We start from the raw sequence: 17,268 nt of genomic DNA on the forward strand, positions 1-17,268 counted from the left end.
AAGCAAATGTACAATATATTAAATAAGAATACTTTGAAGACCCTTGGAATTGTTTTTAAAGTATTTCACAATTCTGCAGCTAAATATTCCAATACAAATAGTTTTATTTGCTTGTTGTTCTCCACCAAGAGAAATTTTATGAAGATAGAAATTCCATGCTACTTATATTATATTAACTTCTTATTTGGCTTCAAAAGCATTACAGTAACCTTTCTTCCATTTCATAGGGAATGTCATTTAGGTAAAGTGAGGAACCAGCACTGCAAATTTTATTGTTGGTTCTCATATTAACTTAGAACTATCTGCTTCTCTCATCTGTGATTAAGTAGTTGCTTTAGTTGACATGTTACTATTTTGGTGTCCCTTCCAGGGAGCAGTGTTCAATTTTCTTTCCTGTTATAGGTGATCTGAACTTTCATTCTGGTTTTCTCCTTTATGACATTAAGTGTAAGAAAGAGTTGCTATGGAAGACTGTGTTGTTTCTGTGAAACACTTATAGCAAGGAGATTTTCCTGTTATCCTTTCAGCAGCCATTGTCATTCCTGGACATACATAGAAAATGAAAGTTTTAAATGAAAATGCTGAATACACTGACTTCTAAGTTGTCAATACTAGAAGTCATGTATAACACATTTAGCTGAGAGTTCAGTCCATAGTTACCTTCAGATTATTTTTATGCGTTTGACATTCAGGAAGACGAGACTGAATGAGTTTACATTTAGTCTGTTGGGTTTCCTGACCATTCTTGTCTGTTGTATTGTCTGTCGAGAATTTAGATGTTGCTCCCAAATCCTAAAAGCTACGTTAGTATCTGTAGAATATGTAGTATCTGTCAAAGCTGTAGTCTATGTAGTCACTATCTAAAAAAAAAATCAGGGAACACTTATGTGTAGTTTACAGGCTTCATTGCTTTTTATATGCATAGAAATTTTTCCTTTTTTTTGATCAGATGGGTAGTCAGGATAACCATCTAGCTAAAGGTGAACCAAGCAGCTGCTTTGAAAGGTTTTTTCCCAGTAAATGTAACAGTATTATGTTGTTTATAAGTATATTTGAAATATTTTTAAGAAGATGTTAGCTAAAATGTAACGTGCTGAACTACATCGGTCTTCATGTGAAGTTTCTGTTAGAGGAAGGAAAAAAATAAATTCCTTTAGATAACCATATTATTTTGAACTATGTTCAGCTGTTCCAGATTTCCTGCTGCAAAAGCCAATTATTTCTGGCAGTCTGTAACCTAATAAAACCTTCTCTAATGACAGCTTTATTTTTCAGTTACCCATATAATTTAAGAAAGCTGCTTCTCAAATAAAAATCTCTCTTTAGTGGATGTATTTATGTCAAGGCTATGAAAATTTCACTTATACAATTGATAGACTGCCAAACTTAGCTTCAGACTGAGTGTGTGAAATGGATTCTGTCAATTGATTCTTCTTTTACTAGAACAATGTGAGTCACTCTGGTTTTGCTGTATCTCAGGGATTATACTACAGATACTTGCTGCATCCTGTCTCTTCAGGCTTCTTGCGCAACTCCATTTGCACAGTTGAAACAAAAAAAAAAGTTTTAAATGGAATACGGTATTTAAACAACGTTTGGATTAATATGTTTTCAATGATTAATGTGTTGTAGTAATTTTTCCTGTTGGAATGCTTCACTAGCCTGACTAGATTTTGCTTTAGATATCCAAGGTTAGTTCAGGATTTCTCAGCTGCAGAGGCAGAACAGAATTCTATCTTATGTGGATGGCTGATAGGGGGTCTTGAGAATGCCAAAGTGAGAGTGAGATTCTTCCCTCAGCTTGCTGCTCAGTGGGTGCCAGGATTGGTACCAGTAGCAAGCTCAGATTTTCAAGGTTCTGCTGAAAGGAAAACAGGCATCTGTGCTGTGTCTAACACTTTCTGAGAATTTCTTTCCTTTTGTCAGTTGTTTTCTCTAGCCTATAGCTGAAGCACTGGTTTATTTTAGAGAGGAGAGGGAGGTAGTAGACAATAACAGTGGGGGGAAAATGAAGATTACATGTATTCTCATTCTTCCCTCAGAGTTGTTTTATGCATAAAATGTTGGGGAAAGTTTTAAACAGTAACCATTTTTATTTTCCGTGTAGTATTAGTTCATGGATTTTAATTGTTTCTCTAGTTTGTGATCAGTTTTATAATTACAAATATGTGGAACTCTAGACTTTCTGCATTTTAGGGGAATGTAAAAGGTAGACTCCAGCATTATTAATTTAAAACAGTTTGACACAATTTTCTGTTTCGAAAAACAACACCTTTGACAGTGTCATGAGTGAAGGATTTTAGAGCAGATAAGACAGGATTCAGTGCAGAGCAGTTGTTCACAGTGGCTCTTGGGCTGACTAGTTTGACTAAGCAGATTATGAATTGACTAATTGTTAGCCACACTAATTTTCTCATCTAGGCAGTACCATACAGAGATAGACGTAATGGCATGCTTTTGGTATCAACAGTAGTGCTGCATTTTAATCGTGTGCTTGTCCTTCAATCTAGCATCCTGTTTATCTTCTCACAGCTGCACATTGCGTTAGTGGTTAGAAATTCACATTAAAAAAAGAACAATAACTGCTACTTTCCTGATTAGTGTTGCAGCACCTTTTCACGGAACAGTAATTTCCTGGTATTACTTAGGGCTTTGCCCAAATTAAATGTTATATAATTGTCTGCTTTTGGTATCCAGTTAATGTTAGCTTGTTTTTTGATGTTTGACAAGTACATGCATTGGCAATATTTTCTGTATTTTGTATTCTTACTGCCTGTTTATCACGCATCCATCCATGTGCATTTTCATTAATTTATTAAAAAAATCTTATTTCATAAAGTAGGCAGAAGACTTCTGTCTTTAAACTGCTGTGTATAACAGTGGGGACCAATAACATTCAGGCAGGAAGAATGCACTTGTGGAGTGAGTAGCTCCATGTTAAGTACATGAGAAAAGTGTGGATAAACACACAGTAGCTCTAATGGGAATGGCTTTTTGAAAAACATGCAAAGACTTGAAGTTTTTTGGAGGAAATTTGTATTTAAGCTAGAGTGTGACAGCAACCTGGATGAGTAAATTCACAAATGTTGTGATTTTCCTACTGTTATCAGTCATTTGTGCTTGTCTACAACCTTAATGGCTTGTTCATGAACATACAGCTGCAAGAGTACTCTTCCAGGCTGAGTTGAGTTTTATTAGATGTGCCCTTAGTCCCTAAAGTAATGACTAGTGAATATGGTCAGTGGCAGCATTCTACCTCTTATTTGTTGTAGAAAATGTGTGGGCCTCCACCACTATCTAGGGTTCTGCGTTTTGAGCTCTTCAGTATCCTTTGTCATCCTTGTAATTCCTGATGCCAGAGTGGCTAAAATAGTACTATGGCCTCTTCTCCTACCCATATCTATCTGGAAATAATTAGTTTGCTTACTGCAGTATAATGTCAATGTTACAGTGTTTTGGAATGTCCTTCTCTGGAGATATTGAAAGCTTTTAATGATTTATTTAGCAAAGTAGTTATCTTTTTTATTCCTACAGTTGTGTGTATTTTAGTGGAATGCAACACTGAAAAATGCTAGAGAGTGATAGGAACATTTCTTCTCTACTAAGAAAATGGAAACAGATTTTGGGAGGATTATAGTGTCAATGATCAGCTTTGTTTGGGGTGGTGCCTGACTGTACCCACAGGCAGCATTTGACACCATGTTGAAAGCTAAGCACTCCCCTTCTGCAAGTGAATGTTATTTCCATGTGTGTCACTCTTGGCAATGGGAGATTGCCATGTTTACTTTTACTCAGTGCTTTCCAAAACAGGCCACAAATTGTGGTCCTTGAGGATAGGCTTATTTTTGGTGGAACTACCTGTGTAGAGTGGTACCATTCTGAAGTAGAGGAGACTTTACTGAGCTTAAAATATGAAGTATTTTAATTTATCTTTCTTCATTTTGGTTTCTGGTACACAAGTAGTTTTCATTTTACCCCTTTGAGTTAAGTATGTTTATGTATTGTGGGGAAGGGGTTAAGAGGTTCCCCAGGTTTCTAGTAATTTGTAAGTGAATGTCTGCTTTTTCTCATTGTGTATCAAGTCTGATATGTCAGCCAGTATGAGTTCTGCCAGTTAGGTAATTGGCATTTTGTGAGTGTAAGCATTTACAGTATGCAATTATAAATCTTCATTAGATTATTATAGAGTTTTGCCTCTGTCATTTGTTAAAATTACTTAGAAATTTTAATTTTCTTCTCAAAAAGTTGTCTATATGTAATGTTAGCTAAATGGTAAGAAAGTGCCTAATAAAATGTCATGCTGTCCTCATGATAGTTATGTCCTCATTTATAAAGTCAGAATTTCTTACATAATTACTTGTACATCCTCCTTTCTTTATAGGGATGATACTCTGATGCTATTTTATCTTCCCCTCCATTTTTTTAATCCCTCTAGTTAAAGGAATGCTCACCCACGCCTCTAATAGATTATTAGCATTTAAAGGAGCTCTTTAAAATATGATTTTGCAGTTGTCATCAGTGTTTGGCCGTGGATTTATTTAGCTTGCCTGACAGGTAACGGTGCAATTTTAATGATAAGAGTGAAAAATGTGGCTTTAGTCTTAGTCTGACTATCAGAGTCTGCATAATTCAGAAGGTTACACAGAGCACTGCCAATTTCTTTAATTGCATGTTACGTTATGGCATTGGCAAAATGATGCAGTCATTAAACTTCCCTTGTTCACAGTCTCCATTAATTTTTCTCCTACACTTGATAGCTAGTATGGACTGGTCAGGAGCATATTATCTTTTCCCCTAGGACGCTTAAGCCTTGATTTCAAGGAAAAATGTACCAAGTGATAGCAAGAAATTGTCATTAATTGCATCTAAACTGCTGCAAAAAAAATAACCTACAGTCATAAGGGTTTGGTTGCTGCTGCTATCTTGATTTTGTTTATGGCCTATATAAAATATTTCAGAAGTCTTTCCTAAAACTATTCTAATTAGAATTACCCTAAAATTTAAGATTTTAATGATATAAAAGCAAAAGATAACAGACTAACTAGCTTCCTTCAAACTCTTTGCAATGTGTGGTTTACATGTTTGCAAATTAGATACTGAATAAGTAGTGACTGAAGTATAGCATATTACTAAAAATGTGTAAATATCACAAGATTGTAACAAAAGTAAAAAAAAAATGTCCCAAACCCAAAACATAGATTTACAGCTGTTTTTGCACCTGTGTGTGTTGGAGCCATTTTGGTATATCTGCTTATCTGTCTGTGCTATACTCTGTGAAATTTGAGACTGCCAGAGAGTAGCTGAGATTTTTCAGTGACTTTCTTTAACAGTGCCAGACTACTATGATGAGATACCAAAAGTGATAAACACCACAACCCATGTCACTACAGGACCTTCTGCAAATAAGTACTGTCTTGAAAAATTATGTTTCATATTCAAATAATTAATGAGAAAGTGAGTGTTTAAAACAAAACATCAGGTTTTGATATTTAAAAAAATGCCCAAGTATAAAGGAAGCTTGTATTTTTAAGAAATAGCTATTATATTTTGTGTGTGAGTATTCTCTGTAGTAGTTGTTAGGAACTGTTGATATTTTCTCTGTTGAATATTTGGAGCTATCAGTTGTTAATGCCAAGTGTATGTCCATCCTGTCTCCTAAACTAGCAGGCAGAGTGTGGTTTTGGAATTGAATTTAGTTTTGATTAAATTTCTAGAAGTTGAAATTTGGGAAATTAATTTGAGTTCTTTGAACCTTTTGGTTTGAACTGCATTCATATAGAGTACATTAATGCTTTTATAGTTTGAGCAGAATTGCTAAATATTGCAGTGAAAAGTAAAGGCTAAAGCTGTAGTGTTGTTATCAGTATATCACATCTGTGTGTTACGTTCATGGCCACCCTTTTTTATATTACTATTTTGTTCACAAACTTGGTGGTTGCTCCATAGAAGATTTAAATTTCTGAATAAAGAGAATAAACTGCTTTCTCTAAGTAAGCTTTTAGTTTCATGAGAGCTTTCTGTCATATTATTTTACTGGAGTCTAAGGTCAAATTAGGTTTATGGAATGGAAACTTATTTTCATATCCTCAATGGGAAAAATAATTTTGTTGTTTTTATGCTGTGGAAGAGAGAAATTTTCAGTAAATGCAGCAGCAAGTCAGCAATCTTATTGAAACAGAAGCATCAAATCCTAGAAGGAATCTGCAATATTTGAAACTATCAGAAATGTTTTGGTAAACTAGATAATGAGAAAAACAGAAAAGTGTTTCGGGGCCTGATAAGTTAATAAGGTGTCAACAGTTCACCTGCCTACTGGATGTTAACTAAATGTTGATGTCTGTGCTACCTAAGCAGTAGTTTAGTTTCTGAATTTCTTTGATTTGGGGTCATATCTAGAGATGATGTGGTCAGAAGGAAGTAGGGATTTGAAAAAATAAAGCTGTACAATAGCCTACTTGTGGAGAATAAAAGTATAAGGAAGGAAGCCCTGCAACAGCAGATGGTTGCTAAATACATAATGGGACAGCAATAAATAGTTTCACTCAAATAAGCTTAAAAGAATAATTACAGTGCTAAAATTATTTGTCCTCGTTTGTGGGCTTTAACAGAATTTTGTAGTAATTATAAGAATGAAATCCCTTCTCAAAAATTCACTTTTGACCCTGGTTTTGAACTTCTTGCATGTTTTCTGTTGTATGTAAGTGGGATTTGGATGACTACTTTGTGCCACCTAATATTCATTATATTGGCATTAATGTAACATGGGTGAAGTGCTTGTATGTTCTTTCAGTTACTTTGACCTGTCATTTTATGCCCAGTTTGACAAATTGCTGTTACTCAGGCTTCATGCTTGTATTTACAAGGAGTCATAGTTGAACTAGATTTTAATGTTAAAAAGCTAATAGCTTTCAATATTAGTATATTAAGATGAAATTCACTTGTGGGTTGAAAAATAATTTTCTGTTACCATGTGAAGCTGTATTCAGGTAAAAACCTAGTAATGCTCTCTCTGCAGAAGAAAATTTGCAGTGAATGAAATATGAGAGCAGCCTAAGCTTGTTAGTGTTTCCTGGGTTTTTTTGTACAGTTTTCAAAAAGTAATGGATTTTATTTCTAAGTATAAGCCTCTTTGACTAATGCTCATCCAAGTTAGGTATGTGTCCCATCTAGCCTTTTTTATGGTTTTCCCCAAAATGGTATCAGTTATGTGGCACATAATTTTGCATCTTGTTCTTAACAGATACTGCTTTCAGATACTTTAATGATATGTAGTATTAATGAAATAATAACTCTAATATACATTGCAATCAGATCTGCAGGCAGTGCAGGCTGCAGTATTGACAAAGTATAAAGCAGGACTTCTCTAGATTTCATAGTGCAGAATGGAAGGAGCCATGACCTGGATTAAGACTTTTTTCCCCTGTTTTGGGCATGGGATTCAACTATCAGAAAAGTCCTTAGTGTGGTCAGAACCACAGTGGAGCTAGGGTTCAAGCAAAAGTTTTGTGAATATTCATAAGGTACTTTCAGTGCAAGACCACAGAGACATTTAGCCAATTAGTTACTGGTCATCAACTTTCTTTAATCTGGCCACTGCTCTAAATTTTCACGATATACCGTAGAGCTTCATTAATTGCTTTAGTTTTTCAAAATGCGTTGCTTCTGACATTTTCAAAAAGAGAGCTCTATGAACATTTGCCTTTAAAAACCTTTTTTAAAATTTTACTTACTTTTTGTAGCTATAAAGGGTTGTTTCATATAGCAGATCTTGGAAGAATAATTTTTTTTTGTCTGGGTTTTTTTTATACATATAGATTTCAATATAAAGGGACTATAGGCAGTGAAGTCTAGGTAGAACATAATTTCCTGTTTGAAGTCACTTTGCATTCTTTGCCTGTCTCTCATTTTCCCCTCATCTGACTCTATTGATAATCCTTTTCCTTTACGCTTACTGTTCTGTCCCCCACATCCAGGGTGCTTCACCATTGTTCCTGTGGACTATATGGTGTTTTCCCTTTAAGTAAATGACATGACATTTTATTTGAGTTTTCTCATTATGTCAACAATTATGTTAAATACTGTGAAAAAATGTGTGAAAATAAATATTCAAATCTAAGGAAGAATTAGTTTTCTTATTGATCTATTGGTCTCAGAAAAAAAGAAACAAATGTAGTTCTAATTCTGGGTTGTAACTGATACAGGCTTTGTCTAAAATGGCCCATGGACCAATTTTACTTATTTTATTTCTTATTTTAGACCATGTATTTGGAAGAAAGCTTCTTCAAAAGCATGTCTTTGTCTATTCTGCTTCCCTTTCTCATCTGTGTCCTGCATTTCAGATTGGATTATATAGACAAAGACATTTGGGTTACATTTCACCCCTTATGTGAACTCAGGCTTCCTGTGTGAGATCACTGTAGCGGAAGGGACTTGATTATCCTGCTGCTGTGCCTCTTTTTTGGCTGTGGCTACTGATGGGCTTTGTCATCTTTCTTTTGCTGAGCAGAAGGTCTCGTTGCAGTAAAATAATGGAGTTTTAGTTATGTTGCTATTTGTAGGCTTAATCTCCCCTTTCCCCCTTTGATGACTGATGTGACTGAGCTTTGCAAGTGTTTCTTGACTGTGATGGATAAACTGAGGGTGTAATCTCTGGTCCTTAAGCAGAGGGATGTTTATAGCTCATGTAGTCTTTTTCTGCACAGGGGACACTGCAGGAAATGAAAGCTGTGCATGAAAGGTGTGGCTTTCAGAACCGGAAACCATCTCATAATCCTCTGTGGATAAATTTGGTTTTAAAAGGGTGGCCTAAAGTGAGACTTTACAAAGTGCTTGGGTCAGGTCAGAAATACAAGTACATAGCATCTTAGTGCCACATCATGTGAGTCTCATATCCTGGGATTTCATAGGTTTCCATGGGATTGCTGGCAGATTGTGCCTTGTCAGAGGGCAGGAGACACTGGGCTCTTCCCTTCAGAGTGTTTCTTTTCCCTGTTGTCCAGGCCACTGGAATGTCTGTGCATGTGGCAGCAGTTTGGTTCTGTATACAGGGAACAGTGTAAGTGTTGCTACAAATTTAATAAAGCTTTTCAGGTTCTGGCTGAAAGATAAGGGAGTTACAGGTAATGCAATAGTGCTGTTACAAATAGTTGTGCTTTATTCTGAAAGTTAGACTTAAGGAGAGCTTAAAAGAGTATTATCTTAAGTTAAGTCAGTGGACTTAAAAAAAAAGGCAAAACAGAAAAAGAACAAAAAAAAATCCCCAAACAACAAAACCCAGCAGTTACAGACTAAGATAGTTCTTGGTTTTCTAGAAACAAATCATTGAGATTTCCTTTCTAACAATACTTTTGAAGCACAGATAAAATGGCTTCCTGTCCCAGGGTTTCCTGTATCCATGGCAACCTGACTTCAGGCACTTCTTTCCTAGTTTCCTGAGCAAACTGTTGCAAACCCTGGGGCAAAAATGTCAGAGTTGTAGTACACAGCAATACTGCCTTTACCAAGGTTTTCCAGATGAGTGTAGTTGGTCATTTTATAACATAATCTAGCGGATTGCAAACAGCAAAATAACGGAAATAATGAACTTCAGATTTGGGGTAAGGAAATGCTTCTATTTCTTTTAAATGTGACTCAGCTTTATAAAAGTAAAATTCAAATTGTAAGTGATCTGCCAGTAAAATGTAACTTATTTACAGTTGGCATTTTTACTTGAATGCTTTTGAAACATTTCTTAGTGATGGTTAGCTATAAGAAGTAGAGAATGTATAGTATTTTTAAATTAATAGAAGCTGTTATTTTGGCAGCTTAGATACGCTACAGCCAATTGAATATTTTCTGGCTAAGTTACCAGTATATTTATGTAATTATGCATTTACTTTGAAAAATCTTTGCAGTGAAGTCCAGTTAGTAAGTTGGAGTTCTAAACTCCTTTGGCATGAAAGAATAATATGTCAAATACCAATTTTGAGAGTAATGCTAATATTTTTAAGACTGTACACATAGATCCAAATAATTATTAATATATATAATAAATATATTTGAATTAATAATATTTATATACTTCTTTTTATCTCTAATAGTGAAGTCAGAGAGGACTAAGAAGGCCAAAGACAGGGATATGTGTGTTCTGCAAAGTTCTTCATCCTGCCCAGGAGCATTCCTGTATATATTTAATTGTTTTCTTTGGTTGCTGCTCCAGAAGGAGGCTTTTGGCTGTCCATCTGCTTGTCAGCTCTGCACAGGGAGACAAGTTAGCTGTCGTAATGCAGGGCTTTCGCGCATCCCTTGGAACCTTCCTAAAACAACAATTCTTGTTTACCTCAGTGGGAATAATATATCACATGTCACTCCAAATGATCTAAGAGGCTTTCTGAAGCTTGCTGCACTCCACATGGATAATTCCAGTATTTTGTATGTGCACCCAAAAGCTTTTGTGGAACTCCCCAAACTGTGCTACTTGCATCTAAATAGCAATCATATTAAACGCCTGGATCCAGGAATCTTTGAAGGCCTTTCCAATCTTCATTGTTTATATCTTCAGAATAACCAAATAGCTTTTCTACCCAGAGGATTATTTAGTGATCTTCTTTCTGTTAGATATTTAACACTTCAAAGAAATCGTCTCAGTGTCCTTGGAAGTGGGACTTTCTGGGGAATGATAAGTCTCCAAACACTAAACCTAGCAAATAATAAGATTTCACGGATATCAGATGCAGCATTTCATCATCTTGAAAATCTTACATATTTGTTTCTTGAAGGTAACAACTTACCACTTGTGCCATCAAATGCCATTGGAAGGCTCAAAAATCTTGAAAGACTTTCTTTGTCTCACAATCCCATTGGATCAATTCAGTCTTTTGCATTTAAGGGACTTAATAAGCTTAAATATCTGTCTTTGAAAAATGTCAAGCTAAAATGTGTTGCTGTAAATGGATTTTTTGGATTAAACAACCTTAGCCAGCTAGTCTTAAGTTATAATAATTTAGAAATGATAAATTCCGGCACTTTTACCTTATTGACCAATTTAATGTATCTACAGCTAGACAGAAATAGAATAGGCAGTATTGGCAATGGTACCTTTGAAAAAATGGGGCGGTCACTTAAAGTACTCAATTTAGCATTTAATAATATCACAGAGTTACAACCTGAAGTCCTCAAGCCTTTAGTATCTCTAACTCATCTGCAGGTATACGCTAATCCTTGGAACTGCAGCTGCAAAATGCTTGCATTACTTAATTGGCTAGCATCATCTTCTGTTTCTGCAAAAATCCACTGTCAGCATCCTCAGAGTATGCGTGGTAGACCTTTGCATTATATGAAATGGGCTTGGTTTTCAAACTGCATTGGCCCCACTGCCAGCCTGGGCTCTGCCCCAAGTCTGGGATCTGTCGTGGTGCGTCACAGCGCTACCACTCTGCTGATGGCCTGGCATAAAGGGAGCAGGCACAACACATTGGAGCAATTTGTCACTGCAGAAACTAAGTATATTGGTTTCTGGGAGGGAACTGCAGCTACATCTTCTACCCCATTGCCTTATCAGGAACATGCTGTTGAAGTGCCATCACAGGCAGCTACAGTGTTATCGACGTTACCAGTGCAAATTCCAGCAAAAATTATACCTACTAATGGAAATGTAGAAGAAGAATGGTTGTTTACAACAGATCCTTCTCCTGTATCAGTAAAAACAACCCAGATTTGTACAAAACAGATTGAAAAGCTGAATCAAGCTTTTGATATTTTACTAGCCTTTTTCATTCTGGCTTGTGCTGTTATCCTGTTCTTAACCTGTAAAATTATTCAGTTTAGGCAAAAACTAAAGGTGCTGGAAAACTCAGGGGAAAAGAGTATAGAATATTATGGCTTTTATCAGCCTGGCAGATACAACATAACTGACTCAGTGCAGTCTCTAACTCGGAAATCAGTGGAACATTCCGAACTGGACCAAATAAGGCTGCTCAAGCGAACAGTATCAGAAAGTCAGGCACAGGTCATCTTGTTCGAACATTCATCATTGTAATTTATCTCATTTGATTTGGTGTTAACTGTGATATGAAAGGCCAAGAAATCAAGAGCTCAATTCTGTACAAATACCTCTACCAATTAAAATCAACTGCTTAATAGAACTGTGGAAAATGGCACAATTTGGGTTCTGCATCCACATTTGCTTACTGAATGTTTTGAAATTTATTGATTATTTCATTATATGTCATTTCAGTCTAACATGGATAAGTTTATTAACCTAGGTCCCTGTTTGTAGTAGTTTTTCACTTATGCTCAAGTATACATGTAGTATAAAGTACAGTTTAATTTATTTTGCCATACTTAATGATGTAAGTTCCTATAGAAATTCCATAGCTATTGTGCAGCAAGCAAAACATCAGTTCTTAGTAGGATCACGAAGCCAAGAAATCTTGGGGAATCAGAAAAAAGTGTTTCATGTGTTTATTGTAATAGAGTTTATACTCTTCCTCTATTAAATAAAGCACAGGGGAAAACCCTCCACATTTACAGTTAGCATGTTCAAATTCTTGAGTAAGAGAAAAATTTCAAACTATACAAATTCTATCTATAGCATATTGTAATATACAAAGTTGTGTGTTCAGTCTGTATAATGTATATATTAAAGTGATTTTTATTAGTGTGTATCTATATGGTTTTATGAAATACCCTAAATTGGAGTTAGGAAAACCAAAATGCTGTTGAATTTTACCAAAGTGTGATGACCAAATTTATTATGTCTAAAGTAATAGAGCTGGTTAATTATTGTCAATAACAGATCATCATCTATGTCATCTATGTAGTAATATTTCCTAGGGACTTTTTAGCTAGATAAGAGGTACAAATTGAAGAAATACACTACACTGTAAGTATATAATGCTAAATTAATGGCTGAAAACATTTACATATTGGTTTTTATTTGAAGGTGTCAGGTCAAGATATGTATTCTTAGTTAAAGCTTCATCTTCAAAATAGGGATATTTTCTTTTATAGTTTGCATATAACTTTTTATTTCTATTTCAAATGTTAGTGTTATGTTGTTGTCAGGGCATGTCTAGTATGCTGTAGCTTTATTTTCAACCTGAATGTCTGCAATTTTTGTTTTTCTGTTAATTCAATAATTCAAATTTTTTTTTCTGGAATTAAATGTCATAAAACTATGTGCTAAATAGTCCTATGTTGTAAAATCTACTTATTTTTGTAGATGCTGTTTTTCTTGTACAGGCTGTGCCCTAGAGATTTTGGCCACGTTTATAAGTTACACAGTTTACAGCTAGACCATTTTCCTCAAGGAAAAGTGGGGAACAATGATTTTATAGACTTTCCTCTGTGGTGTTGATTTAAATTGTGTAGAAGCATATTGCTGTTCCAGGCTCCAGCCTGGAGCCTGTTGCATTCTCCAGCTGAGCCAGAGCTGCCCTCAGCATTCTTGTTCTCTCTCCTCTCTTTCCTGCTGCTGTAACTCTGGGCTGTGCAGATCCCAGTCATTCTGTTTGTCCATCTGCAGTCCTTTTCCAGCAGGGGAAAAAAAATCTATTTTCTACTACCAGGACATACAGAAATCTTGACTGCACTGAGTGGGTGTGAAAGTGCAAGTATGACTTCATTATTGTTTGTTATTAGTGTAATGAAATAATATTGTATTTGTGTGTAATTTATTGTATCATAGATCAAATACTTCTAGGGAACACACAATTCAGCTTCTTGGACAAAAGCTTAAACTGTTTAGTATTGCTTGAGTAGAAACTATTTTTTAAAATTATTTTCTAACTTAGGATCAGATGTTAAATATAATGGACAAATGCTTTTAGGAAGGGAAAACTCTGGCTGTAATTTATGCACCTTTTTCCAAAGGCTCATCCACTGCAGTCTCTTTCTCTTCAACTCATTTTTGTTACCTTCTGTCTCTCCTACATAATTTGTTGTGATAAATATTAATTTTGTTTTCACTTAGTAACAACTGCACAATCAATGATTGCACGTAGTAGATTCTGCAATTTTATGTGCTATATTTTTAAATTTTTAATTTTATGTGAACGCCTTCAGAAATAGTGGACTTCAAATGCAGTAGAAACTAGTTAAGTTTCTCTTGCTAGAAATGCTGCTATGCCTTTTTTACAGAGGAGTTTTGGTAATTCACAAAGGTTAAAAACTGAATAAACCTAATTCTCAAATCTGGCATAGAGCAGCTCTGTTATTTTAGGCTCTAATTTCCACAGCTGCTCTTTACAGAAAGGCATGAGAGCTTCTCTCTGTAGGTGCATCTTTTTCACTGACAAGCTGCTGTGGGAGTTGTTTGCCAGGTATGCCTCTCACCATCTGTAGTGGGGGAACATGAAAGGAAACTGGTGTCACAGCTGTTTGTGCAGCAGAGAGTTAGAGCCACTGAAAGCCATCCTTTGGAGTGGAGATATCCTCGAATTACCAGCTTGCTGACACAGGGATTAGACTGACAAGGCCCTGAGAGATTTATTATGCAGTTGTGAGGGAAAGGCCTTTCTTTAGCAGCCAGTATCTTTTGTATTTAAATGTTCACTTGAGGAAGCCAACTCTTTAATTTTCACATGTGGTTCATATGTCAATTAAAATCACTAGGGAATTATTAGAAGCCTTAGTGAAATCTGCCCTCGTGAAGCTAAGTGGTGCTTCATGAAGATCAGGTTTATGGTCAACCATAGGACTCCCCTGGCAGTACTGTCTTAGCTGCTACTTCACTGCTTTAGGAGCTCCCTAGAAGTGTGCTGCTCCTAAGGGTGGGTGTGTGTGTGTGTGTAATAATCATTTACGTCACTTACAGTATGTGCCGAGTAATCTCTGCTTGTCCCACTCCACCTCTTTCCTTGGCTAAAGAGATGAGAAAAAAGAATTTAACTTGCTCAATATGTAAACTAGTAAAGATATGAAATCAAACTCTTCTTGGTGTTTGCATCATCCTGGTGAATGTAGAAAAGCAGAAAATGTTTTCTCTTCTTTTATCTCTGAAAAAGTCTTTTCTCATACAGATTTTTTTCTCATTCTCTGAGGGACATGCAAAGTAGATATGGGATCCATTTTATTTAAGCACCACTAAAAATATGTCAGGACATGTTTTAACATGATGACAGACTTTTGTCTCCAGTAGTTTGCTATGTAAGTGAAGTAAAAATTAGGAATTTTCACATAAAACCTCAGGATAATAAATTGTACATAGAGCCGTGTGCATTAGAAATTAAAACAGAATGAAAAAACCAAGCAAAGTATGTTTTTTATTTTCAGAATAGATGGGATCTGTTCTGTCCTTTGCAAAGCCTTTATTCTTTTATTTTAAAACTTATGCAAACTTCTATTTTGAAGTTTTGAGATTGTTCTTATGGAAGCTGCCCTGAATGCTAAATTTGTTTTCTGTTGGTGAGGTGAATTTTATTAACAGGCAGCATAAAATATCCGTTCTGTAATAAAAAAAAAAAAAAGTAGTGCTTATATCTTTGAAACTGGATTATGAAGTGTTTTAGTCCCAATTGTGAGCCTTTTACTTTTGCTGCATACCAAAACATTTTTTGTGCCAATAATTTAGGAAGACTGGGTAGATATAAAACCAGTTGTAGCCTGATGGTTTTGTTTGTTGCATTGCTAATCTGGATTGTATGCAATTCAATGGGGGAACTGCTTAAATGGTGCCTTCCTCCAGGTTTAAGATTTTAGTATGAAACATATTAACTGCTCTATTCTGAAAATTCATCTAAATGCAGCATTTGTCTTCTTTGTATCCACTCATGAATTTTCTAATTATTTCTTTAAATAAGTAGGCTAATTTTAGTCTCTTTGAAAAGGTATTACTTTGAGTGACATGGCATGCTTTCTTATCTATGAAAATAAGGCCTGATGCATTTTATATTGCCACTGAACTTTGGGGTTTCTTTTTTTAAAGCGTGAGTCTGTAGTATCTTTATTTTTCACCATCATGTGTCTTGTGTTCTAGGAATAGTCACAGTGTTTAATGGCTCCATACTTGGTAAATATTCCAGCGGGTCTTTGGTAGAAAGAAACTGTATGTCACATTTAAAGGGGAGAAAAAAGCAAAGAAAAGGAATTGTATTTACTGAAAGCTGAAAGCAAATTACATTTTGAAAGGTGCTCTACGTTCTTTTTTTTCCTTAAAAAAACCTAAAAACACTCTCATGAATCTTACACTAAAGAAGTGAAGTACTATTTCTCATTTATGTCTTAAAGTAGGAATATTCTTTCCAAGAAATCAGTGATTTCCTTATGAGCTTTTGTGGTAACTATCAAGAGCAATATTTTTGCTGCTCTGTGCTGATGAGACCATGGCTGGAGTGCTGCATCCTGCTCTGGGCCTTAATGTAAGAAGGACCTGATACTCCAGGAGCAAGTCCAGGGACCACGAGGTTGATGAGAGGAGTGGAACGCTCTCCTATGAAGACAGGCTGAGAAAGTTGTGGTTGTTCAGCCTGGAGAAGAGAATGTCGTGTGGAGACCTGACTTCAAACTTCCAGTCTCTGAAAGGGCCTGCAAGGAAGCCAGAGAGGGACTGTTCATCAGAAACTGTAGTGATAGGACAAGGGGGAATGACTTAAAAGTGAGAGTAGGTTTTGATTAGATTTTAGGGAGAAATTCCTTACTGTGAGGGTAATGAAGCACTGAGTTGCCCAGAGAAGCTGTGGATGCTCCCTCCCTGAAAGTGTTTGAGGCCAGGTTGGATGGGGCTTTGAGCAGCCTGGTCCATTGGAAGGTGACCTGCCTATGGCAGCAAGAGTCAGAACTAGGTGACCTCACTTTCAACCCAGTCCATTCTGGGATTCGTGCAACTTGGAAGGAAGAAATAATACAGATATTGGACAGCATCCTGTATTTTTTTAATAGAATAGTGTTAACTTCTCCAGGGCTCGAAGTGTTCACATTTTTCTCCATTGAATGCTTCCTATCTACTATTGATGTGAATCTGAGGGCAGCCTGTTGGGGAATACTAGCCTTACTCATGTTGGAAAATATTAACTGGTTTAGGCATATTCTTAGAGATGTGTTTCAAAAACAAGGATGAGGCAAAAGAGTCTTAATGGAGGTGTGCTAGGCAGGACCTTTGACTTGGTGAAGAAACCTGCTCTGTCTCAGAGGGCTCATTGTGCAGGTGACTGAGGCACTCTTGACTTTCTCAGCTGTGCTGTGAGGTCAGTAGGTTGTTTGCTTGCTGTCTGCAGAACTTAACAGATTCAGTCTCACAACATGTAACATTTTGCTGTTCTGAATGTGATGGGGAAGCCTGTTGGCAAAGGA

The 17,268-nt window shown here is 36.0% G+C and overlaps 2 protein-coding genes across 4 annotated transcripts in view; both read left to right on the forward strand.

The window, feature by feature from the left end:
* IPO11 (importin 11) overlaps nucleotides 1-17,268 on the forward strand; it is an 82,043-nt gene that overhangs the window by 52,145 nt on the left and 12,630 nt on the right. The window lies entirely within an intron of this gene.
* Nucleotides 79-15,467, forward strand: LRRC70 (leucine rich repeat containing 70). Its single transcript, XM_014268990.3, has 2 exons — nucleotides 79-9,596; nucleotides 10,080-15,467. The coding sequence occupies exon 2, from the start codon at nucleotides 10,118-10,120 to the stop codon at nucleotides 12,014-12,016; it is 1,899 nt and encodes a 632-aa protein (XP_014124465.1). The 5' UTR covers nucleotides 79-9,596; nucleotides 10,080-10,117; the 3' UTR covers nucleotides 12,017-15,467.

Source organism: Zonotrichia albicollis, chromosome Z, assembly GCF_047830755.1.
Source record: "Zonotrichia albicollis isolate bZonAlb1 chromosome Z, bZonAlb1.hap1, whole genome shotgun sequence".
Classification (NCBI taxonomy): Eukaryota; Metazoa; Chordata; class Aves; order Passeriformes; family Passerellidae; genus Zonotrichia; species Zonotrichia albicollis.